The sequence below is a fragment of the Melospiza georgiana genome, chromosome 23, assembly GCF_028018845.1.
Source record: "Melospiza georgiana isolate bMelGeo1 chromosome 23, bMelGeo1.pri, whole genome shotgun sequence".
Taxonomy (NCBI): Eukaryota; Metazoa; Chordata; class Aves; order Passeriformes; family Passerellidae; genus Melospiza; species Melospiza georgiana.
In genome coordinates this window covers 4,313,680-4,338,750 of record NC_080452.1, presented here as the reverse complement: position 1 = coordinate 4,338,750, position 25,071 = coordinate 4,313,680, and the positions used below count along the sequence as shown (strand labels likewise).

Here is a 25,071-nt window from a genome sequence, read left to right as displayed (position 1 = left end):
GCCCCCAAAGTAAAGGCTGATGGCAGAGCTGAGAAAGCACAACATTAAACTGCACTGAGGGAACCTGCCCACCTAGTAACATTTTGTGTTCTCTCCTGTGCCAGAGGAAATGAGCATATGCTTTACTTGCCTGAAATCACTTCCTCCAAGCACAGCTGAGTCACTGCTCCAAGTCTCTGCTAAGGTTTCTGGAGAGCATCCTGCTCCAAGGGGGCAAATACAGGTGGGATCCGATAACCACAGTGCCCTCCCAGTCCCACCAAACAGAGAAATTAATCCTGCCCGGGGATCTCCCCAGGAATTCTTTTATCCTTTCTGAAACAGAACAGCTGTTTAACACAACTCACCATGGCAGGTCAGAAGATGATGAATTCTGTATCCACTTGGGAATTTTTAGGGAAACAAAACCCCAACTGTGCAAATTGGAAGAAGGCTGAGATGTGTGATCCAATATTGCACTGAGCAACCCTTCCAAACCATAATAGGGTCTTGGGTACAAACTGCCCTGAAGGCAGTGACCTCTATTAGACTTCCTTGGTCTCACGTGTAGAACTTCCCCCCGTTGTTCCTGCTGTTGGGACATGTGAATGAATCTCTTGTTTTACTTTGTTTGTGTGCATGCTTTATTAAGTAACTGATTTATGTCAAGGCACCAGATGTCTCACTTTCACTCCTCTGACTCTCCTCCCATCACGCTGTGAAGGAGTGAGTGAGTGTGGGGCTGCCTTGGCAGCTGGGTTAACCCAGGACACCCACTGGGAGGCAGGAGGGGTCCCTGACCATCAGCCCAGCCCAACAGCTCCAAACTGGACAGGTTTAAGGAGCAGTCACAGCATGAGGGGTACTGGGGTGACTGCAGCCCCCCTGCACAACCTTAGAAGGCAAAACCAAGCCCCAGAAGGCCTCATGCCAAAAATACACTTAGGCATAATTGTTCATGCAATTCCATCAAAAGTCTTGGAGAAACTTATTTTTGGCTGAATCAGGTGTTTCAGAAAAGGCTGCCAAAGGCAGTGATTCTCTGCCAAGCAAGGAGGAGCCAGACTTCCCAGGACACCCACGTGGAACAGGAGTAGGAGCAGTCCCCAGAGGCTGCAGCCACTCAGCCTCACAAACAGGATCCATCACAGCCATTCTGATTCTATTCCTTCCCCTTTTCCCTCACATCACACACGTGGCAGGGGGAGGACAGCAGGGAGGGTGGCACTGGAGCTTCACAGACATCTCTACACCCAAGGAGCTGGAAGCATCCCTGCTCTGGGCAGTGCTCCACACCCCTGGCTTGGAAGGTGAAAGTATTTTGGGTCTGGCTTTGCCAAGTCTCCACCTGCCTCAGTTCCATCAGAGCACAATTCCCTAGCCCTTCCCATGGCAGCTCCCTCCCAGGAGGCTGAAGCTTTTGTTTGGTTCACAGCAGGACTGCACCACCACACAGGATCCCAAGCTCCAGGGAAGAGCATCATCTCTTGATAAATACCTCAGGGCACTGAGAAAATCAGGCAGGGGGAAGCAGTGTGGGCCAGAGCACTGCTCTGGGGGGCAGCCACTCTCTCCTTTAGTCTTAGCACTGCAGAAGGCTTGGCTGAACCCAGAGGAGATCCTATTCCTCAGCCATCCTGTTTCACAGAATCACAGAAGCACAGAATCACTGAGGCTGGAAAAGACCCCTGAGATCACTGACTCTGACCTGTGACCAACCATGGCACTGTGTGTCACTCCAGGCTTTCCTGAAACACCTCCAGGCATGGTGACCCCACCACCGCTCTGGGCACCCCATTCCAATATCTAATCACCCCTTCTGTGAAGAAATTCTTCCTAATGTCCAATCTGAGCCTTCCCTGGCACAAAGTTTGTGACTGGCAGTGGTCTCCTGTGTAGTTGCAGAAATGATTAAACACAGCACAGGTGGAGAAGCAGGAGTCCCCTCTTTGGGGGTCAGCCATGTGTGGGTTGGTTCCCCCTCACCAGCCCAGAGCCATCCCATCACCAACCGTGAGTGTCCTCCCCATCACACCTTCATGGCTGCACAGCTATGACCCATGAGAAGCAGCTCCAAGTTCCATGGTCCAGAGTTACCCTCCATGGCTGGACATTAATGGCTCTTCTCTGCCTGTTCATGCCATGGGAGGTCATGCTGGACACAGGGTCCTGCACAACCCCAGCCTGTGTGTGCATGGCCCAAGGGCACACACTGACACTGGATCTCCCAGGTTATCAGAGCCCAGCTTGCTGGGCAGCCACATCTTCTGTCAGCTCCCACGCACACAGCAGCTGCTTCTGCCTGGGACTGACACCATTTGTTCATTAATGTGTGCTCACAAGTCTCCATGAGGCTTTTTAAGACCATCAGGTCTTTCAGGGTGAGAGAAGTCCTCAAGAGCTGACCGTCACAAGCAGCTCTTGTGACCCTCATGAGCTCTTCAGCCACCCTTACAGAGCCCCTCCCTGTGCTGTGGTACCTTTTGAATGAGGAAACTGAGGCACAGCACCACAAACCACTTCCTTGGAGCTGGAAGGGAGCTGACAGCATAAAGAGAAGAAGAATTGCCATTGTTTGGTCTAACCACCCATCCTGCACAAGGAAGAGAGCCCCACAGATTGACCCAGGCACCCTGAAGTCCTCTCTTGTCAGCTTACAATTCCCAAAGCATTTCATTCCATAGGCAATAGAAAGACCAAATAATATTGTTGCAGGTGAAGAATGAAATTTCTTCCCCCAGAATTACAGGATGCTTTTTATAATGGCAGGATGTATTTCTAGAATATTTACAAGTCAATGTATCTGTTCACAATTTAAAATAAACTGCCCTTTCAATGTGTGCCAGCTGCTGTGACCCTCAGCGCTGGGCCGGAAGGAGGTTTGCAGTGTTGTCACCAACACCCTTGTCCAGAGAGAACAAGGACAAACTGTTCCTGTGTGCCCTCAGCCACTGCTGTTGTTAACAAAAATGCCACCTGTCCTTCAGATTGACACCATGAGTGCCAGCAAGGGCTAATTACGTGGGTAAGGGGAAGGAACAGGGCAGGATATTAACAGCTGATGCACTTCCCCTCTTTTACACATTTGTTTGTCTCCCATCTCCCATTCCCTCTCCCCCTGTGCCAAATGAATTGTGTTTGGTGTCTATTCTCAGGGCACTGCCCATGGAAGGCTCCTCTGAGACACCTCTCACCTCAGTGCTGCCAGCAAAGTGGGAGGCAGAAATCAGGAATGAACAGTCCCACGGTGTCACTGGGAGTCCCAAGGTCTCCAAAGCCTCTTCCCAGACCCTGTGTGAGTCACAGATCCCTACAGGGTGGTGTCAGTGGCTGAAATCAACCCAAATTACTGGGAATTCAGGGCAAGATCTCTATAGGGTTCAGAACCCATTGCTGGAGAGATTTTTGATGGAACCTGCATTCAGCACACACAGAAATTCAGGAAACAAGACCACATCTGTTGGGTGCATGCAGTGGTGCACTTAGGAATGAGGACAAGACTGAGCAACAGGTAGGAAGACATAAAGCAGCAAATTTTGTTCCCTTCAGGCAAACTCACTTTCCCCACTGCTGCTGCAAACCAAGCCTGCTGCATCCCAGTTGTCTGGGACAGACAAAAAGGCAGCTTTGCCAGAGGGCAAGTCAGCAAGGAAACAGGAAACAGTCTCCTGGAAATGTGTGTGAGATCTCCCACTCATCACTGCAAGGAAATGTACATACAACTCACTCTCCCATCCAAGAATTCTGAAACCAGTCTCTTGGGAAAGGCACTTGAACTGAAATGCAACTTTCAAACTCATCCTGCATTGGTCAGTCTGTTTTTAAGGCGCTCACCCAAAAAAACCTGATCCCTGGATGTGGTCTCTCAGCTGCCTGGGCCACTCCTTTACTTCCTCCAAGGGTATTTCCAGTGTCTTGTCACCAGTCCAGGCTGCTTCCTCCAAGTGTCATCTGTAGCCCCACATGAAGCAGTGGTATGGACCTTTGGGCTGCAAAAGACACAGAAGCACAGATTGCTGTGACAACAAGCATGTCAGAGATAAAAACACCTCCTCACCAGCCAGAGGAAAGTCAGTCACAGAAAATCCCTGTGGCCATGGGCTTTCAAACCTGAAAAAACTCAGCTCTGTCACAGCTCTGAGTGTCCCATGAGGAGGCCCAGGGTTCTGCTCTGCAGGGAGAGCTCTGATTTAGCACCAAAGAGCTTCTTCCACTCAGCAACTCTGGAGTAGGAGGAAGGAATTAGAAGTTCTTTGTGCATCTAATACCCAGGATTATTTTCATGGAATGTTTCCTTGGATCCGTCCAGATGACTTAGACCACTATCCTATACAGCCTCGAGTGAGTGGGGGTAGAATGCAGCCATAGCAGGGCCAGGATTTTAAACATTACAGCAATGGGGTGAGAAAACTCTTTAGAATATTATTTATGAGACTATGTACAAGAACATGCAATGACAGGACAAAAGTGAATGGCTTCAAACTGAAAGAGAATAGGTTTAGATGAAATAATAGAAAAAAATTATTCCCTGTGAGGGTTGGGAGGCTCTGGCACAGGGTGCCCAGAGCAGCTGTGGCTGCCCCATCCCTGGAGGTGTCCAAGGCCAGGCTGGATGGGGCTTGGAGCAACCTGGGCTAGTAAAAGGTGTCTGTGCCCATGGCATGGGGTGGGATGGGATGAGTTTTGAGGTCCCTCCCAACTCAAACCACCCCATGACTTTATGACTCTGGGGAAGCACTTTTACATCAGTAATTCCTATCCCAGGGGCATGGAACAGTGTGGGACATTTTAAAACCTAGCAGACTCCATAACTTAAACATTCTACAAGCCCTAAAACAAACAGTCTCAATTATTTGCTCATTTCTAGAAAGTTAAAACTATCAGAGAAACAGAACTATCTGCCAGACAGACATTTACCCTCTGATCTACACCTATTTCTGGCTGAATGTATCTCACCTCATTATTTTCATTTTTATTTTCATCAAAGGAGCAAACTCTGCAGGACTGGAAACACCCTCCCACCTGGGGGTCCATGGCAGGTGGGTTCAGGAAGGACATTGAGGGGCTGGAGAGAGTTCAGAGCTGGGAACAGAGCTGGGAATGGAGCTTTGGAAGGGACTGGAGCACCAGGAGCAGCTGAGGGAGCTGGGAAAGGGGCTCAGCCTGGAGCAAAGGAGGCCTGGAGGGACCTTCTGGCTCTGCACAACTCCTGACAGGAGGGGGCAGCCAGGATGGGGTTGGCCTCTGCTCCCAGGGAACAGGGACAGGACAGGAGGAAACAGCATGAAGTTGTGCCAGGAAAGGTTTGGGTTGGACATCCAGAGGAATTTCTCCATGGAAAGGGTGGTCAGGCATTGGAAGGGACTGCCCAGGGACTCGAGGTGGTGGAGTCCCCATTCCTGGAGGTGTCCAACGAATGCCTGGACACAGCACGGAGTGCTCTGGACTGGATGACAAGATGGGGGTCAGGCACAGATTGGACACGATGATCTCAGAGGTCTTTCCCAACATGCTTGATTTTGTGATTCTATTTCTGCAAGTTAAACCAGGGGTTTGGGTCTCTTCTTTTTCCATCTAGGAATTTTTTTTTTACCTGAAAAAAATAGGTCCTGACTTTATCCAGCAGCACAGACCAGGTAAATCTGCACCAGGTAAAGCAGCAAAGTGCCAGAGAAGCAAGTAAGCCCCTTGAGAGGAAAGCTAATGTCTTTACAAACGGTTTGATGGGTGAAAGTATGAGTGTTAACGTCATTGAAATGGGTCTTAATGTATCTACGAACTTTGGGCAGGAGGTTTGTTGCAGAGCCCAGACAGCTTGGCTTCTAAAACAGACAAGTGTCTGCACAAACCTGAACTTTGGGGTAAAATAATGGGTTCAAGGGGGAATATGTGGTAGGCGGTTTGGGAAGCCTGTACCTTCCTAGCACCTCGGCCAGTGGGGAAAGGAAGAGGCAACGTAGGGCCGGGAGTTTGGGATAAAAGGAGGCTGTGCCCTCCAAAATTCGGGAGAGAAAGCCTCGCGGGTGTGCCCCGGTGGACTCTCTCTCTTTATCTGAGTGAAAGTGTAGGGCTCCTCTCTCTCCCCTTTGGACATAAACCTCTGGCATTTGTGGAATGTTCCTGCCACCCTCAATCCCTCCAGCTCTGAATGGAACCGCCTGGGAGCTGCCACCGGAGCAAAGCCAAGGCTTGGGGGTACTTGCACACCTGAAGGGTGCAGACACAGAAAGTGGGGCAAACCCGAGGTACTACAAGAACCACATCCGAGGAAAGTTCTCTGGGCAAACACCAGACCCGGTGGCCTTGGAAAGGCACAATGTTCCTCTTGGCAAAAGGACCAGGCTTTTAAAATGAGTCACAAGTCTCAAACATAAGTTCCTAGGAAGACTGAAGCCTTTGAAACTGAAGGATCACTGATACCATCTATAACCACAAATCACCCAAAACCAGAAGCAAGGGCAGCACTGCGGCCCGGGCTTTTCCCTCTGATAGACACAGGACCACCGTCGGTGTGAGGGGAGAGCAGAGCAATGACGGTAGAATGGGGTGTGAAGGGGAACACAGACTGCGAGAGAAGAGGGGCCATGAGGGGAGAGCGGGGCCGTGAGGGGAGAGCGGGGGGGGGGGGTGTGGGGGTGTCTGTGAGGGGAGAGCGGGGTCTGTGAAGCAAGACAGGGGCATTAGGGGGAGTGGGACCGTGACGGGAGAGCTGGGGGTGTGACGGGAGAAGGGGCTGTACGGGGAGAACGGGGATGTGAAGTGAGAAGGGGCTGAGAAGGAGCGAGGCCATCCCGCATCTCAGCCCCAGGACGACGCGGCGCAGCCCCGCGGGTGCTGCCCCGGGAAGCCAGGCGGGAGCTGCCCGGGCCACGTCGGCCGAGCCGAAGGCCCCTCCGGCAACGGCAACGGCCACGGCAACGGCAACGGCAACGGCAACGGCAACGGCAACGGCCACGACCACGGCCACAGCAACGGCCGGCGCCGGCACCGCGTCCCCTCGGCGCCGCGGGCCGCGCTCAGCAGCGGCAGGGCTGCTGCCCTCCGATTGGCCAGCGGAGCTGTCCGTCACTGCGCGTCACGCTCCACGGCCAAGCGGGCACGCGGGGAGGGCCGGGCCGGGGCCTGCAGGGCGGGGCCGCGCTGGGGCCGGAGCCAGGGCCAGGTAAGGGCCAGGTAAGGGGCAGATGTGGGCTGGGTATGTCCATGGCCGGGGGATGAGGGCATCGGGCCCTGGCCCTGCTCCGCTCCCCGCACCCGGGGCGGGACCGTGCGGGGCTGTGCAGGACCCGGGGCTCGCGGGGAGGCGGTGGCCCGCACTGCCGGAGGCATCTCGGGTGGGACCGGGCGGTGGAAGCCCCTGGAGGGATGAGGGGGCACCCGGGCCCTCGGCGGGAGTTGAGGGGTCCGGCCCTGCCCTGGGTCCGGGTCAGGGCAGGGGATGGTTCCAGCACAGGTCCGGGGAGGGAAACGGGCTGGAGTCTTAGAAGTGCTCCATGTGATGTTCACAGAATCATCCCAGAATGGTTTGGGTGGGAAGGGACCATAAAGCTCATCCAGTCCCAACCCCTGCTGTGGGCAAGGACTAATTCCACGAGACCAGGCTGCTCCAAGGCCCTGCAGGCTGGCCTCGGACACTTGCAGGGAGGGGGAGGTTAAAGATGAGGTGATTACTGGGCAATCCCAGGGAGAAGAGGGGGTGGTTGTGCGCAGCCATGCTCTGGAAAGCCTTTTGTGGGGGCTCATCCTGGGAGCTGCCACACTCACAGCCCCCGAGAACTTCACCTCAACCATGCACCCTCTGCTGTGCTTCCTGCTCTGGCAGATGTTGGTTTTGGCTGCATGGCTGCTGATGGTCTGGAAGAAATAGCTGTAAGGCATGTGTGCATGTATCCCTTTGCTGTCAAATATATTGCTGATAAATATGCCTTGATTATCTTTTGTGTGGTTGAGGGTGTTCTGCAGTTCGTGGTGCGTGAATTCTGCCCAGGTTCTAAGTTTTTGTTTATGGTATAATAGATCACGTGTTTTCTCCTCCTATTTTTAAAAGTGACATTTCTGAGTTGTTCAGATATTCTAAACTCAACTGATAGTTGGGCACTGCATGTCCAGCAATGGTACATGCCCCATTGTTGTGTTAAGAATTCAGACAAAAGTCCAGACCCACTTAAAATGGGGAATGTGCACTGGGCAGCTCAGATCAGTCCTGTCACCCAGATGTGTGATGAAGATCTGAACCCCTGATATCTCCCTGGAAAGGATCATTGTTTGAGGAGATTTTTGAAGCTGTGGTGCAAAACCTTAATAAATCATGGATGAGGTGATAGGACTGGAATGCATTTTGGAGGTGCGGCAGCTTGTTAGAAGTTGCTGGTGTTTTGTTTAGATAAAGAAGAAAGGAACTTCTTGTTTGTAATCCATTATGTGAATTTAAGGTGTTGACATAAGATAAAGCAAAGGGAACAGAATATCACAGTGATTTAAATCCCAGTGGAATCAGGTCAGGTGATGGAATACAAGTACCTGGAGTAAACTGTGGGATTACCTGGGAGCTGATTAATGGAGGAGTAAATTCCCTTCCCCTTCCTCTGCTGAAACAGCTCTTCCTTGCTGTCCCAAGGTCCCCCAACACCTGCTCCACCTTTTCTCTCTGAGGGTGAATGCCAGCCTCACCAAGGCAAACTTGCCTTTTGTGGCACAGGGAATAAATTCATATTATGGATTTATGGAAGCACACATCTCTGCAACAACTTTATCCAAACACATGGAGGTTGGAAGGAAATAATCTTTAGGGTCCCTTCCAGCCCAAACCATTCTGTGATATGTAGCAGAATGCGTTAATGAATTCACCAAGCTACCAGCTTGAAGTCATTTTAAAATCAGGATTTACTGAACAGGTATCTTGAGATAAAGGAGGTTTAGGAATTGATTTGGAATACTTAGGAATAGTCCACCTCTTTCGCATAGCTCATGACAGGAAAATACATAATTCCCTTCAGCAGCAAGACTTTTGAGTGTCAGAAGATGAACGATTTACCACTCATGACAGTGCAGCAGGGGGGCCCCAATGTACTGCTTTAGGTCACTCTTGCTCCTAGTTCTGCATCTCTTAATAAGCAAAACTGTCAGCACCAAAATATCTGTAGCTGGGCTCCAGGGCAATAAGAGATGAACAGGTTTTCTGCAAGTCCAGTTGTAAGGAAATCAGCAATACTTTTGCAGGGCTGGTGTAGTTTAGGTGTGGGGTTGTACAGTTGGAAGCTCTTCTGACAGGCGCATTGTTGGGATCTGTGTTGTTTCTGGCTGGCATCAGCTGCAATTCAGGAACAAACTTCTTCTTCCTGGGCAAAACAGAGGCAAGTGGGCCAAAAAATTTCTCTTGACTACCTTGTTGTGGCTGCACTCAGCTGAGATGCTCTGTCCTGGGTGTGAATTTTGTTCCCTCAGGCTCCCAGGATGTTCACCCCGAGCTGCCGGAACTCCGTGAGCCCCGTGCTGCTGCTGGTGCTGCTGGGCTGTGTCCTGTGTCCCCCAGCACAGGCCAGCAAGGTGGGTGACACCGAGCCGTGTGTGGGGGCACAGCAGAGGTGGGGTGTGAGGGGACAGAGCTGTGTCCCCTCCTTCACATGGCTCCTGTGTCCTGCAGAGCTCTGAGGACATTCGCTGCAAGTGCATCTGCCCCCCGTACCGCAACATCAGCGGGCACATCTACAACAAGAATGTGTCCCAGAAGGACTGGTGAGTGAGTGAGCAGCCTCAGGGTCGGTCTGTGCCAGCCAGGCTCTGCAGTTCCCAGCTGATGCTGAGGAAGGGATTCCGTGCCTGTATGTTTGCAGAGGGAGCTGCTTTGGTGGGTGATGTTCAACCCAGGCCAGGGGCATTTTTTTGAACAGAAACTGAGGAATCTGGGATGATACGTTGACAAGACCGCTCTTGGCAGATGTAGGGTGTGCCCTCCAATCCTATCCACCTGGACCAGATCCCTGCCAAAGGTGCTGGGACAACCTTTCCTAGGGACTTTGGGCAGCTAGGCTGTGAGGGGAGCTCTTAACACCAGATCAGTGTTATCAGCCTGACCGGAAAGCTGGGACACAAAGTGACCCCAGTGTCCTTGCACAGAGCACTGGTTTCACCTTGTGCTGCTGCTGATTGTGGTTTGTTTGTGCTGCAGCAACTGTCTGCACGTGGTGGAGCCCATGCCAGTGCCTGGCAATGACGTGGAGGCCTACTGCCTGCTCTGCGAGTGCAAGTACGAGGAGCGCAGCACCACCACCATCAAGGTACCTGAGCTCAGGCCCTGCCCATCCTGCCCCCTCCTGTGCCACACACGCCCAGGGTGACTACACTCACTGCCTGTGCCCTGCCCCTTGCCCTGCCACACTGGAAGGTTCCTGGAGAAGAGCCCAGAAAGTTTTCTTTCAGAAGGGAAACTGTCACAGCGAGTACATGGTGGCAGTGCCAGGGGCTCACTCTACAGCTCTCTGAAAGAAGGCTGTAGCCAGGTGGGGCTTGGCCTCTTCTCCCAGGCAGCTAGTGACACAACAAGAAGACATAGTCTTAAGTTGCATCAGAGGAGGTTTAGGTTGGACATTAGGAAGAATTTCTTCACAAAAAGGGTGTTGGAAGAAAGCTGGAAGGGGCTGCCCAGGGAGTCACTGTCCCTGGAGGTGTTCAAGGAACCACTGGATGTGGCACTGAATGCTCCAGGCAAGGTGATAAGGTGGGGATTGGTCACAGGTTGGACTCCATGATCTCAGACATCTTCTCCAACCTCACTCAGTGATTCAGGGATTCTGTGACTTCTGTGATTTTTGTGATTCCCTGAGATGGGCATTCCTGGTAGTGAGGAGCTGTGTGGGAGCCCAGTCTCCTTGCTGGGGATGTGTGACCAAGAGTGCCAAGCATCTCTGACCAGGGCCCCATCTTGTTGTCCCCTGTGTGCAGAACATGCCCTCAGTTGGCACAGTGAGTGTCAGCACAGTTTGTGCAGTGATGGCACAACCTCGGCTTCCTGGCAAGAGCAAGAGACTTTTGTGAGCAAAATGAGAACGAGATCACACATCAGAGGCAGCTGCAAAGGACCTTCCTGACCTCTGTGGTGCTTCTTATCTCCACTGCTTATCCTTTCCCCCTGCGCTGTCCTCAACTGCAGGTGATCATCATCGTCTACCTGTCTGTGGTGGGGGCCCTGCTGCTCTATATGGCCTTCCTGGTGCTCGTGGACCCCCTGATCCGCAAGCCAGACCCCTACACCCAGCCCCTGCACAATGAGGAGGACAGCGAGGTGAGGGGGCAGGCGGTGCAGGCAGGGGGACAGGAGAATGGGGGACAGGGAAACAGCCACCTCCTGCTTGTCTCCTCTGATCCACTGAGGGACCAGCACTGCTGCTTAGGGGGCACTTACACAGGTGAACATTTAGATCTCTGCATGTCATGCAGAAGCACAAGGAATATTCAGAGTTCTGTGTAACAACCCCAAGGCAAGCCCTGCCCTCAGAGGCAGAGGGGACTTTGTAGCAGCTGGCCTGAATTTGGTTTGTCCATCTAGAGGGGGAAAAAAAGTCAAACATCCTGTTTGTGCAGTGTCCCAGGTGGAGTTTTGTGGTGCTGAGCTTCCAGGGAAGGACAAATTTAAGTGTTGGCTAAAACATCTTCTAGACACTTGAAACGCTGGCCTACGAGGTGCTGTTTGATCCTGCTCTGGGGCTGGGCCCTGGGTTGTACCAAGGCTGTTGTTCCTTGTGCTCCTCTGTTGCGGTTTGTCCAGAGCACAATTTCATTCAAACCCCATCTTTTGGGACACTGGTGTACAAACCCTGGGCAAAATGATTTGGCCAAATCCCAGTAGCAAAGAAAGAGCCACTCTCTCCCTCTTTCTCTCTTTGTCACACACCAGTTTTGGGGGAGGAAAAATTTCTTGCTGCATAAAATTCACGCAGTTGCAGCACTGGGTTGGATTGTCCTGTTTGTACTTTGTTGCGAGTACAAACTATTCGGCCCAATTCTGTCATACTCGGATGTGAGGAGCAGGTGCTCCAGTGTCCACAGTCCATCCATTGCCTCCCTCTGCTGAAAAACGAGGTCCTGCAGGAGGATATGAATTTGTATCCCAAAGTCATGGGTTTGCACCCCGCTCTGCAGCAGTAATTCAGATCCAGATCCAGGTGCACATGGTAAATGCCTGGTGTTAAGTGAGGTTTATCTCACTCCAGTATGCTGGATCAAGTCCTCTGGGATAGCCCTTGTTCCTGTGCCACGATGGATCTCCATCCATCGTCAGCCTGGTTTCAGTGGGGGGATGTGGTTCACCTCGGCACTGTGGCTCCATGCAGACTCCAAGAGTGGGTTTCCAGCAGAGCTCTACACTTCGTGCAGTTCCTCTGCTGGGAACTTCTGTCTGGAGTTGTGGGTGATCCCCAAGGGCAAGGACTTGGGGGCTGGTGTTGAGGAGCTCTGAAAAGGAGGTTTTTCACCAGAACAACCCAAACCTTGCACTGTTCTTCGAGGTGCAGTCTCTCCCCAGGTCAGCTGCCTCGCCCTGTGCTGGCTGGGCACTGCCTGGTGTCCAGCCCCGTTCCTTTCCTTGCAGGACACTCACTCCCTGGCCGCAGTGCCCAGCCTGCCTGGCGCCAGGGCCAACACGGTGCTGGAGCGGGTGGAGGGGGCGCAGCAGCGCTGGAAGCGGCAGGTGCAGGAGCAGAGGAAGACGGTGTTCGACCGGCACAAGATGCTGAGCTAGGCCCTGCCGCAGCAGGACAGCCCGGCGTCGGAATGGAACCTCCAGCCCTCCCTGATCCACATCTCCAGAGGGAGCAGCAGCCCCAAGGCTTCCCTGGTCGTGTCCCCTGCCCTTCCCCTGCCCAGCCACAGGGCCCCTGGGCTCTGGCTGCCGTGGGACTCTTATCAGCCCACCCCAGAGGGACAGGGGCTGGGAGCAGAGTGCTGGGAGCTGGCTGAGTCCTCCTGGGATAAAAATGGTGGGAGAATTTTGATGTGGAATAAATTATGTGATGTTTCTCCAGGATGCAGCAACCACCTCTTCCTCCAGTATGCACTGATGGTCCTTGGGCATTGTGGTGCTGAGCCACACAGGAACAGTACAGGAACAAAGGGGAGGGAGTTTCTGCCAGTGCACACTGCTGCTTCTGCTTATCCTGATGTAAATAGAGAGATTTCCATGCCTCTGGAGTCTGTCCAGGTTTACACCAGCATAACTGAGACTGCAGCTTGCTTCTGGGCATGTGAATATCACAAAACCTGTTAGTACCTACATCAGTAAGAGTCCAACAGGTAAAAAGCTGATTTACATTTCTATATTTTTGCGCTTTACCTGTAGATAAAAACTTCCTGGGGTGAAACCTCTTGATTTGTACCCACACTGGTGACCCTTGGTGTTCTCCCACAGTGAGCAGCAGCATTTGTGTCCGAGAGAACTGGGGCAAAGGCTCTCCTGGAGCACTGGAAACACCTTTCAGGGCCCTGGGAAGCGGACATTTGGGCCACTCAGAACACTCCAAGAGCTCTGACAGGACTTGGGCTGTGTGGAGGAAGCTGCAGTGGTTCTGCCGTGTGTATTGATCCCACTGAGAATATCTGAAGTTTATGGTGTAGCACCTCCATATTAAATGCAAAGATCTACTACCTGAGTGGCTTTTTTTCAGGGGAAAAACCCCATCATGCCAGGTCTGGGGCTCCATCTGCCTGCCAGTGCCCAGCAGGTGAGCTGTGGTTCTGGTGCTGCAGGAGTGGCACTGCTCCCTGCTGGCAGTGACTGCCCTGCTCCAGGAGAGCCAGGCTTGGAACATGGGCAGAGCAGGGTCCTGCTTGGCACAGGTTAGTGAGTTCTCTGGGCTATCCCATGGGAATGCTGAGCAGACTGGAATTCTTCCTTTGCAGGAAGCTGAGAAATTGTTACTAAAAGCCTAACTGGGAGAGGTGCTAGTCACTGCCCTGCGTGCTGGGGCCCACAGCTGCTAGTGGAGCATCCAGCCCCTCCAAGCTGACCCAGCCAGACAAACCCAAATAGCAGCTTTTGGGATCCTTTGTGTACCCCAGTTACCCTTCAGCACCTCACTGGGCTAAAAAGGACCCAGAGCTTCACATTATACCAAGGTCACCTTTTCCTTGGCTTATCTTTGTTCCCTGGTGCTCAATTCTGTGCGTTCCTCGCCTTTCTGGATGCCCCATCTTGTCTGTCCTTCCCGCTCCGTGTGAACCAAGCAAAAACACCAAGTGAGGTGCCTGGGAATTTGGTTTTTTCCCTTGGAAGGCGGGAACAAGGAGCGCTGGTGGGAGGCGCTGCCCGCGGCCGGGCCGATGGGTCCATCTGGTGGCCGTCGCCCCCGATCGGCACCGGCAAATGGCCGGGCACCAGTGGGAGCTTGCTGAGCCTGCAGGGTGAAGGGTTTGGTGAGCAGCACCCCCAGACTTTCTCCTGACTCCTCCAGGAGCAGCTAGGAAATGGGATCAGAGAGAAGGGAATTAGAAATTGAGAGTTTTGGAAAAAAGTTAGAAAAGTTATAGCAGGTAAGGTGTGGAGAGGCTCCAAAAAAAACCAAACCACTGCCTGATGAATTATTTGGTTTGTTAATTAGCTGATCAGCTTTGTCCTGTACATCATCCTCCCCGGGAGGAAAGGTTTTCTACTGCTCAGCCCTGAATTCCCAAGCACCTTCCCCTTCCTGTGCCCCCTCCTTGGCTCATTGGGGCATCCCCCAGCAGGTACATTCTGATGGGCCCTGCTCCTAGACCCATCTGCAGCCCACAGCAGTGGTTCCCATCTCTCCACACACGGAGCAGTGAGAGCCAATAACTTAATTTCTTATCCAGAAAGGCAATGTGAAAAATAAAGGAACCAAATCCAGCTGCTTTGACATCCTGCCACAGGTGTTGTGCTCAATTGCCTGCTGTGGTCCAGATGTCGATGCTCTGGATGATGAGCCACTCACTCTGGTCCTGGGTCACCCGGATCCTCACGCACTCCACGGGCCCAGGCAGCACACTCTCCAGGCCCTGCTGCTCCAGGGTCCCCTTCTTGAAGGAGCCCACAGGGACGTAGGAGGAGCAGTCGCGGCTACGGTCGCGGCGCTGGCCCAGCTCCAGCAGCCCTGCGCGCAGGAAATCGCCCGGGCGCTCCACGGAGCCCGTGCGCACCCGGACACGGCGCACTCGGACTGGCTGCTGGAACACGATGGTAAAAGTACTGCCAGCTGCTGGGTCTTTGCCCCAAAAGTAGCCCTGTGCCAAGCTGTAGGCCTTGAGGGGCTCATAGTTCTCAAAGATGGACATGCTGGTGTACAGGGATGCCGGCGGGTTGTCTGGGAGGTCCAAGGCATCGGCCTGGAAATCCTCGTCCTTCAGCCGGTTGACAGTGCCCTGGAAGGAGGAGTAGAGGCCCATGTGCTGGAAGAGGGATGGCTTGAAGCGGATCACGTCCTTCTGGGTGAGCAGCTGGCGGAAGTGGACCAGCAGCCAGTCACAGGGCATTTCCTGGTAGAAGAGGAGGAGGAAGTGAGCCAGGCGAGGAAGGTCACTGGAGCGGTAGAGCTTTCCGATGTAGCCCAGCTTGGAGAATTCGAGGGTGGCCCAGCTGGAGCCCTCCTGGGAAGCCAGTGCCCTGCGGATGGACGTCAGGAAGGACCTGGCGCTCCACACGTCGTCCTCGATCATCAGGTAGTAGGAGGAGAGGTTGGCGGCGAAGGCGAGCAGGAAGGCATAGTCCACATTCTGCTTGGAGCGGAACCTCACCCGCTCCTCTGCGTCGTTGAAGTTCCTCTTCAGGCCCTCCAGGGTGGGGTAGAACTCAGGTGGAGCGTGGATGAGCAGGAGGCGGCCCAGGAGGATGTGGCGAGCAAACTTCTGGGCGATGGTGGCAGCAACGCGCACGTTCCAGCCAGGATCAGTGTCAGCCAGGTGCACCACCACCACCATCTCCTGCAGCTCCTCCTCTGTGGACTGGCTGAACAGGGACTGCAGTGTGGCCAGGAGGTAGAAACCACGTGGCCTCTGCACAGATGCCATTCCTACCGCCAGGAATTCTGCAAGGCAAAGGAAAGGCATGAACAGGCAGAGGGCTGACCTGGGATCATCACAGTGATGTTCTCCCCTTCAAGATGAAATGAAAGGGCTCAAAAAATCTCTTCCCGTGGCCAGCCTGCAGGGCTGTAACCCCATGTGTAAGGCTGTTGTCTCCCTCCTGAAGCTGAAGCCTTCAGCATCTCAGGAGAGGCCCAAAATTGGCCCAAATGGCAGCAAGAGGCAGGCTGAGGAGGCAGGGGCTCCACTGAAGAAATATTCCTGAAAAACACCTTAACAAAAGCCAAATCTAGGCAAGTAACAGTGCAGAGAGAGAGTCTATAGGGCAGAAATGGCTTATTGGTATGGCTGCACATCCTGGAAGCGTTCCCCACTCCACACCACATGGAGATGCACCCACACTAGGATCAGGCACCTTGTGTCCTCCCCATGGCCCAGCAGTGGCTGCCTTGATTCAGCTTCTCTTGCTGATGGTTGGGACAGCACCATTCTTGTGCTGGTTCCTGCACAGCCTCACAGGTTGTCCTGGGCTGCTTCCCACAGGGTTTGCATGGGAATTGCTTCTTGTGCACCTGCCTAAGAGCTTGGCCCACTCCTCCCACACTGTGGGGTTGTCCCAGTGGTCCAGCTCACCATCTCCACTGGAACCTCAACCCCGGGGAGATGGGATCTCAGCAACCCCCAAAGAGAGGTCTGGGAAGCCCAAAACACCTGCAGTCACCCAGTCCCAAGGTGCAGAAACTTGGACCCTGCGTGGAGCTTCCCCAATTCCTCCATCCCCAGAGTGAGCAGTGAAGGCTGTGGAGGTTGTGGGCAGGTCCCCACCCAAAAAGGCAGGACCCAGCTCCCCCCTGCCCCAGCAGCACTCAGGGGGCAGGTCTGTGCTGGGACGTGCAGCTGTGCACACACAGATGTGCACACCCTCAGGGTCCAGGACCACTCACTTTTTCGGGGAGCCGGGGAGCCAGCGAGGAGCTGGTAGGAGATGTTGTGGAGTGCAGAGAGCTCAGCTGTGTCCCTGAGGATGTGCTGGGCTCCCCCCGGCTGCAGCAGCTGCAGGATCGTGTCGGGAGCCAGGCCCCTGAGCTGCACCTGCATGGGAGCCACAGGCAACAGGTCACACCCCAGAGCACCATGCAGCAAGGGGGGATGACAAGAGGGGGAACCAGAAGTGAAGGGGAGCCCCTGTCCTGTGCTCCCAACTCCTGGATTCAGGGGGGTCCATCTGCCCAGGGCAACCCGAGGGAGAGGAGAAGGTGGGGGGTGTTGGGGTGACAGGGGGCAGGGAAGAGAGCAGAGCTGAGGTTGGGGTTCATGTGGGGCAGGAAGGGATAGAGGATGCTCCACTAGCCTCTCCAGTGGGATGTCTCTGGCTGGGGACTCACCTCCAGGGGATCCTGTTCCTGCCGGCTGCTCCCATGGAGGAGGAGGAGGAGGAGGAGGAAGGAGACAGCGAGCAGAACCGTGAGGGAGCGTTTCAGGGAGCATCGCATGGCCCCTGCTGGCTGAGGCCTGGGGAGAGGGGACACATCAGGGCACAGCCTGGGGAAAGCCAGCACCCCCTGGACGGAACAGTGGGACACCACCTGGGTACACCCCTGGGACCGACCCCCTGCCCGAGCACACACAGGTGTGAGAGCAGCCATGGGGCATCAGGGAACACTTGTGCACTGTCCCCTTTGGGCAGGCAGGGACAGGGAAACCCCAACCTGACCAGGACAAAATCAGCCAGGTACAAAATCCCCCCCAAACCAGCCCCAGGACACCTCGGCTGCCCTGAGACACCCCAAGCAGCACCCCGGAGCTGGAAGCAGAAGAACTGCAGGTGACAGAGCCTCAGAAAAAACTTTCGGGTCATGGGGACACCCCACGAACAGTCACCAACGCCCCAGGATTTGTCACCAAGCCCTGGGAAACACTCAGGTCTCAAATGGGCCCAGGCTGCTCTTCCAGCTGTGAGGAGGAAGCAGCTCACCACCTTCCTCCAGGCAGGCACCAGCTCGCCCTGTCCCAGTCCCATCCCCTGCTTGGCAGGACAAGAAAAGTGTCCCTGAGGGGACAGTGTCAAGCAAGTTGCAGTGAACTTGAGATGATGTACATTGTAGCAGAGGTGTGGCAGGAGGCTAAAAGGCTCCTGTGTTTGCCTGGGATTTTTCCATTATAAATATGACAGTGCTGCCCTGGAAGAGAAGCAGCTGAGCCTGGGCAAGTGCCCAGCCTCATGGGGCAGACATCCTGAGCCCTATCCAAGCTGTTTACAGTGACTTGGCTTGGTCAAAGCAGCTTTGACTGCAAACGTGGAGGAAAGACCCTCCTAAGCCTTCCCAAACCAAGGCTGGGCTTCCTAGGACGGTGCCCTGAACACTTTCCTGCCCCAAGCACTGCTGTGCAGCTGTGCAGCACCGCTGTGCTCCGAGCCCACCCGCAGGCCCCACAGACCGGAGCACAGCACCTCTGGGGCCGCTGCCCTGAAGCGTGTGCTGGGCTTGTTTTAAGGAGAACCCTCATTCTTGTGCCCAGAGTCCTTTGGAGGGGTTGTGAGCTCCCCAAGAGGCTGGTGCCGAGCAGGTGCCCCGATCCGATCGGCAGGCACTGCGCCCTTGGAGCGCTGACCCCGCCCAGGGACACGGCTGCTCAGTCGGAGATAAACACGGAGCCAGAGCCTGGCAGGGCAGTGCTGGCCCGCCGGAGAGACAACCGGCTCCTGCAGCTGCATAATCTCTCCGTCCAGGTCCCAGCAGAGAGTGTGGCCTCTCCATCCCTTACAGCTCTGGAGACATGGGGGACCTCACTAGCTCAGGGGGGAACAGAATTAGGGATCTGTCGGAGCCACAGGGACATCACAGCCTGGTGCCACCCTGGACGTAGATTTCCAGGCCTGGACCTCCAGGATCTACAACCAGGGCGACGGGATAAGCTGGGAAGGGTGAGGCCTGGCCACATGCCAGGCTGGGCGTTGGCCATTCTGGGTGGCCAAAGGTTTTTCTGGCTGCTGGGGAATGTCTGGCTGCCAACGGCCCATCCTGCATGGGAAACAAGATGCTGCTGAGCACCCCCAGCTCTCACAGGCAGCAGCTTCACCCAAGGAGCAGGCAGCCCATGGGGAACAGGGGTCACCGGCACAGAACAGAAGGTAATGAGTGCAGCCCCATAATTAGCCCCCTAACTGGGCTTTGGATTCGTGCCTCCATGCAGGCAGCCAGGTAAGTGGGCACAACCGGGGGTGCAGCATCCTCCTGCTTCAGCTCAAAGTGCCTCCAGCCAGTATCCCTGTCCCCCCACTCTGCTGCAAGCACCTCATGCACCTTCCCCACAGCCCAGCACTCCATTGCAGATGCCTCCAAAAGCCACCCTGCTGTGGGGACACTGGCCAGGAGGAGCTGAGAGCCCTCATGCTTGGAGCCAAACAGGGGGGAGGAACAGTCCATTCCCAGCCTCAGTCCCGCGGGGCTCCGAGGAAGCTCCCGGTGTGCAGGCAGCTCCAGCTGCTTCCGCCGGCACTGGGGAGAGCAGGGCCGGTTGCACAAGGAAAAGGGAACAGCCAGGGCTCCCTTCCCACTGCCAGGAGTGCCCTTCCATGCTGGGGGAAACTGAGGCACAGACGAAGGCTGTGTCACCCAGCAGGGTAAACACCAGCTCTCCTGCAGCACAGCTCAGTGCCCCGCCCTGAGGGTCCCCGGGGTGGAAAGGGCTGGGATGGAACCCAGCACCAGAAATGGGTGGGAGACACTGCAAATTGTGGCAGCACAACGTCCCCCGTGGGCAAATTGTGGCCACTGGGGCTGTGGGAGTCAGGCCGGGGCCTGGCCCCACTGTACCTGAGTTCTCTCCTCCAGGGGTTGTCCCACGGGGACAAAGGAGGGGAAATGCCCTGTTCTAGCAGCACACGGCTCCGGAGGCCAAAGCTTTCGGTCAGCTCAGGTGTCCCACAGCACAGGGAGGTCCCAGCAGGGAGGGACACTTACACCGATCCTGTCCCTATGGCTGACAGCTGGGGCGCCCCCAGCCCAGCCCCTGCCCTCACACCCGCTCCCACGGCAGCAGGAGGTGGCTCCTGGCCAGCCCCGCTCGGCACGCACCCGCCGAGGGCAGACACTCACGGGTGGGCGGCAGCCTCGCCTCTCCGGGGCGCTCGCTCCTGGCAACTTCCCCGGGCTGGCCGGACTCAGGATTCTCGCTCGGCAAAGCCCCACCCCGAGTCCTTGCCTGCCTCCCGCAGAGGAGGAGCGTCCGCCGGCGCCCTCGGTCCCAGGAGCTTCGCAGAACCGGCCAGGGCGGCGGGGACCCGCGTGGGACGGGCCAGGGGTCCCTAGCCCGCCGTGGCACCTGCGACAGCCTCGCCGACCGGCAGCCCCGGATGGCATCAGCTGTGCCCCACCGACTCCATCCGCGCAGGCAGCTCCAGGCACCCGGGCAGCAGCAACCCCCGCTGGGGGCTCTTGCCAAGCCGCAGCGTCCCAAACTCTGGCACGAACCTGACACTTCACCGAGCCAGGAGCTGGTGACACGGAGCTGGCACAGCTTTTTGCCCATTTCTTTTCCAGCTCTTGTGCTGAGGTAGCAAAAACCTCTGGGGCCGCAGAGCCAGAACTGCATGCCTGGCACCCTGGGGCAGGGCAGAACCTGGATCCCACCCGGGATGTAGCCCCGGGACACCGCAGATTCCCCACACACTCCAGCTCCTCACTGGAGCACTAGGCATCGCAGCTGGGCTGGGAATGAAGCCCCTGCTGAAGCCCCTTCATCCCAGTGAACCAATGTGGGCCACACAGGGCCCTTGCAGCCCTGTGGTTGGTTTGTTCCCAACTCCTCCACCCTCCGAGCCTTTTCTCCCACTGCTTCCCTCCTCCAGACCCAGAGCAGGAACATGGCTCTGAAGCATCCATAAATCATCAATGGCATCGCTTGTCCCCAGCTCCCAACCAGATCAGCTCCTTCCCACAGCAGCCCCATGGAGAGGAAACCCCTTCCCTTCCCTTCCTTCCCTTCCCTTCCCTTCCCTTCCCTTCCCTTCCCTTCCCTTCCCTTCCCTTCCCTTCCCTTCCCTTCCCTTCCCTTCCCTTCCCTTCCCTTCCCTTCCCTTCCCCCAATTTATTCACACAAAGTGTGGATCCCATTTCCCTTCTCTCCTTGCTGGCCTGGACCTCTCCTACCTTCAGAGAGACCTCACATCTCTTGCCAAGCTCCATCTTCTACAAATCCCCCATGACAACTTCCAGCCCCAGCTGCTCCTGTGGGAGCACATGGAGCCTGGAATTCCTCTGTGAGAGAGAGAAGGCAGAGCAGGAAGCAGGTGATGGTGCTGGGAAGGCAGAACAGACATCCCCAGGTTCCCGGATCCGCTGGCTTTCGCTTTTCCTACATCATTTGGGTTTAAATCCTTACATTCCTATGGTGGGGTGGCAGTGGCTCTGTCCCCGTGGGGTCCCAGGGGCTCAGTGGGGACACCCCACCTGCTCTGCAGCAAAGGCAGTCTGGGATTCCCACCTGGGCAGGGGCTGGAGGACTCCAGGAGGGCCAAGGCAGCTGGGACGGTGCAGCCCAGCAGAGCTTTGCTGCTCAGTGGCCCAGGGTGGGAAGGACTGTGGGGCTTGCAGCAGCTGCAGGAGGGGGAGGGCTTTTCTCACCAGCTGCCCCTGACCCCCACTCCTGCACAGGAAGGAAATCTGGTCCTTCCTGCCCCCGCAGAAAGGAAGAGGGGGAGGGCTGTTACACCCTGCACAGCCCTGGGGGTGCAGAGCCCTGCCAATAGAACAGCCTGCCCTGCCAAGGGGAGCAGGAGAGCCACCAAATTCCCCATTGGTCCTCACAGGCTGCTTCAGGGTGCAGTGCTAGGGCAGGATTTGACCCTCCCCGGGGACATCCACGAGCAGGCCTGGAGCAGGAAAGGAATCCAGCTAGGACACAGCTCCTGGTGCCCAGGCAAACATCCTGGCTCCTCTTGCCCTCAAAGCAAGTGCTACAAGCCCAGCCTTGGCCAGTTCATCCAGTTCCCCCCTTTGTGCTATAGAGCAAGTCCCAAATGGTTTTTGGATGCTGAAAAAGGGTCCCTCCACCTGCCACCCTGTGAGGGCCACAGCATAGCCCCAGTGCCCAGGAACCAACCAAAGCCTGGCACCAAAGGCTGCTCTCAAACCTCCCTCTGGCCTCAAACCCAAACATGCTCTGCTCACCAAAATATTTGACCAGGGGAAACAGGGAGGTGGCTGAAATGAGGCTAGAAGGCACATTTTTGCTTGCTTTAGAATAAGCTGAAGAAGAAAGAGAAGCCCCAGGTGCAAAAGCTGCTCTGAGCAGGCCCCATGGCTGCACAGGCACGCCCATCTCAGAGGGCCAGGGAGGAGCAGTTCTCCCAGTTGAGGCCAGAGCAGAGGGACTGGGATGGGACAGGCACAAGGGAATCCAAAGCAGGGCCTAGCCCCCTTCCCCAAGCCCCCAAGCCTTGCCTTACTGAGCTCAGCTCCTGTTGGACACCGGATCCTGACAAGGACAGGAGCAGAGTGAGCGTGGTGGCCAAGTCTTCCTGTCTCCCCTAGGAAACCAGAGAGCCAGGCAGGATCTGTTTACAGCCCTTCCATTATTCAGGAGCAGGACAAGGCAAAGGTAGAACGGGGCCTCACACAGCAGGGAGAGCACAGGGAGAGGCACCATGATGCTGATCTGGGGCTCCATTTCCAGATCACTGAGGACCCCTCTGAGCTGTGTCCTACAGAAATGGGGGACACCAAACCACAGCCACTCCTGCCCGTGGACTCACTGCATCCCATCCTGGAGGACACTGAAGAGGACTTTTCTGGCAATGAAGCTTCAAGAGAGGCTGGGCTCAGGGGCCAGGGTGGAAATCCCCTGCTGGGGGCTGAGCTTTGGTGGCACTTCCTCACTGAGCAAACCTCAGCCCAGGGTTCAGGGTCTGATGCTCTGGGTAAGGACCAAGGAGAACATCTGTACCTGCAGCTCTACACAGAGGCAGAATCCCCCCTCCACAGCACCCCTGCCACTCCCCATCCTCCCAACACGGATCAGAACAGGTTCCCAATTCCTGCCAGCACTGCTGATCAGCACAGCTCCAGCACCAGATCACCAGAAGCTTTGTAAAGGGAAAGACTGAGAATTGTTCTTGTACATTTTATACATTTCAGCCTACCAAAAGCCTGGCCTGGAAGAGGCACCTCTGGCTTAGGGGCATCTGTATCTAAATATCCATATCTGAATCCAGCAAGTCTGTTGGTAGCAGGAAACATCCCATCCACCTGCTTCCTGCTGTCACAGCCTGTGCCACCCAGGGTCAGCCAGGGAATTCTGGAGCTGCCGAGCACCTCGGAGCCCTGGATGTGCCATATGCCTGATGAGAAGGTATTCCTGCTGTGCCAGGTGGCAGGAACACACAGCCTAGCAGCTGTTCTGTAGCTCTGCACAGGAGCCAGAGCAGGGCCCGGGCTGCCGTTCCCAGCCCCTCAGCCCAAGCAGCTCCCCACAGGTAAGGGCACAGCCTCACACAGACACCAGCCTGCTCCATGCTCCTGCCATCAGCCTGAGCCAGGAACCAACTCTGCTCCCACCCTCCACACCCTGCATCAACAGCAATCCCCAGGCACATGGCCATGGCATCATGATGAGTTTTCAGGCAATTAGCAGGAAACAGCCTGAAGCACCCTCCAAGACAACCACAAAGTGCAGCCTGACCACGTTTTACTGCATGAGCTCACTGTCCCCGAGTTCAGTGGTGTTTAACCCCACAGCAAAAGGCAGATTGTTGTCCCCCACTGCTCTGGAGCAGCTTCCTTGGGGACAGAGCCCCTGCAGTCCTCAGACACAGCTCCAGCCCCGAACCTGTCCTGCCTCTCCTGCACCACAACCATGACACAGCCCAGGCTCTGCTGACATGGCAGCCCCAGGTGCACAGGGACAGCACATTTTCCTTGCCCTTTATCTCTAATAAACCAACTTAACTTCAAAACTTACCTGTGGCATCAACAGTTCAGCAGTGGTGGAAAGGGGAACTTGTGAGGCAGAAGCTGTCCCAAATGTGTTTGAAGTCAACATGAAGAGTCTCCAACAGAGATCCAAGGTCAGGGCAGATGTCCTTAGTGGTGATTTACAAGAAACTCCTTCTGGGCAGCTACACCAGGGTCATGTGGGGTCACAGAACTACTGGATATTCTGAGCTGGAAGGGACCCACCAAGAGCTCAAAGACCACCGAGTCCAAACCGAGATGGCAGAACTCCCTCTCCTTCAGGAGCTTCACTGAACACTCTACATGGACAAGTAGTGTTCCTCCTGCTTGGGACCAGATGTGGTGTGCAGCAGGACTGAGAGGCTGATATCTGATAAGCAGCAAAGCTCAGTCCAGGGTCTGTATCTGCACAGCTGCTCCCCTGCCCTGCAGCACCTCCTCTGCACCTCCCCAGGAAGCCACGTGTTCAATTAAACCTCCAGCCAGGTTCCTTCTGGTCACACCACGTGTCTGACAGGCCCAGCCCCTGCACCCCTCACTTCTCAGTCAGCCCAGAGCCACAGGAAGTTTCATGGTTGCTTCTTCCTCACAGAAATCAATTTACTGAGTCAAAAGCAGTGGTTGCTTGGGGGCTTTCAACAGAAACGATTTCCGCACTGCTCTTTGAAAAGACAGAGTCGAGTCCTTCATCACTTCATCACTGCTTCAGTTATTTTAGTTTGTCCTCTCCTCTCCCTCCCTGTTTATATTCTCTGAAAAGCACCTTCTGGTTTTAAAAGTTTAGATCTTCTTTTCAAAGAAAAACACCAGTGTGAGAACTTAAGTACCTTTACATACTTTTGCCTTAAGACTCCTCTTCAAGTAATTCCTTTGTTTGATAATTTATTTTTCTTTTTCTTTCCTTAAACTGGTATCTGCTGGGCTGGGAATTAAGATTATTGTTGATCACTGCTGTCTTGCTCATTGCTTCTCAGACACTGAAATATCACACTGTGCATGAACACAATCCTGCTGCAGTAAAACAAACATGGATTTTGTTTCTTGATTGTTCCTGGAAAGCAAAAAGGAAAGTTCTTGGAAAGCAAAACCTCCTACTCTTCCCAAA

General features: G+C 55.1%; 2 protein-coding genes across 6 annotated transcripts; one reads left to right on the top strand and one right to left on the bottom strand.

The window, feature by feature from the left end:
- Window positions 1-7,066: 7,066 nt before the first annotated feature.
- TMEM9 (transmembrane protein 9) lies at window positions 7,067-13,614 on the top strand. 2 transcript variants are annotated; one of them, XM_058039627.1, is made up of 6 exons: window positions 7,067-7,141; window positions 9,424-9,525; window positions 9,623-9,714; window positions 10,148-10,256; window positions 11,129-11,260; window positions 12,566-13,614. In XM_058039627.1, exons 2-6 carry the CDS (start codon window positions 9,433-9,435, stop codon window positions 12,713-12,715), a joined length of 576 nt encoding a protein of 191 aa, XP_057895610.1. In that variant the 5' UTR covers window positions 7,067-7,141; window positions 9,424-9,432; the 3' UTR covers window positions 12,716-13,614. The 2 variants fall into 2 exon arrangements, with proteins under 2 accessions (XP_057895610.1, XP_057895611.1); XM_058039628.1 differs by having other exon boundaries at window positions 7,088-7,152.
- Window positions 13,615-14,541: 927 nt separating this feature from the next.
- Window positions 14,542-24,992, bottom strand: LOC131092757 (alpha-1,6-mannosyl-glycoprotein 4-beta-N-acetylglucosaminyltransferase-like). Of its 4 annotated transcripts, XM_058039622.1 has the most exons (5): window positions 23,974-24,992; window positions 21,165-21,272; window positions 17,397-17,523; window positions 16,956-17,103; window positions 14,542-16,013 (listed from the first exon to the last, which is right to left on the bottom strand). In XM_058039622.1, exons 3-5 carry the CDS (start codon window positions 17,502-17,504, stop codon window positions 14,872-14,874), a joined length of 1,398 nt encoding a protein of 465 aa, XP_057895605.1. In that variant the 5' UTR covers window positions 17,505-17,523; window positions 21,165-21,272; window positions 23,974-24,992; the 3' UTR covers window positions 14,542-14,871. The 4 variants fall into 4 exon arrangements, with proteins under 4 accessions (XP_057895605.1, XP_057895607.1, XP_057895606.1 ...); XM_058039624.1 differs by lacking the exon at window positions 16,956-17,103; XM_058039623.1 differs by lacking the exon at window positions 21,165-21,272.
- Between the last annotated feature and the right edge of the window lie 79 nt (window positions 24,993-25,071).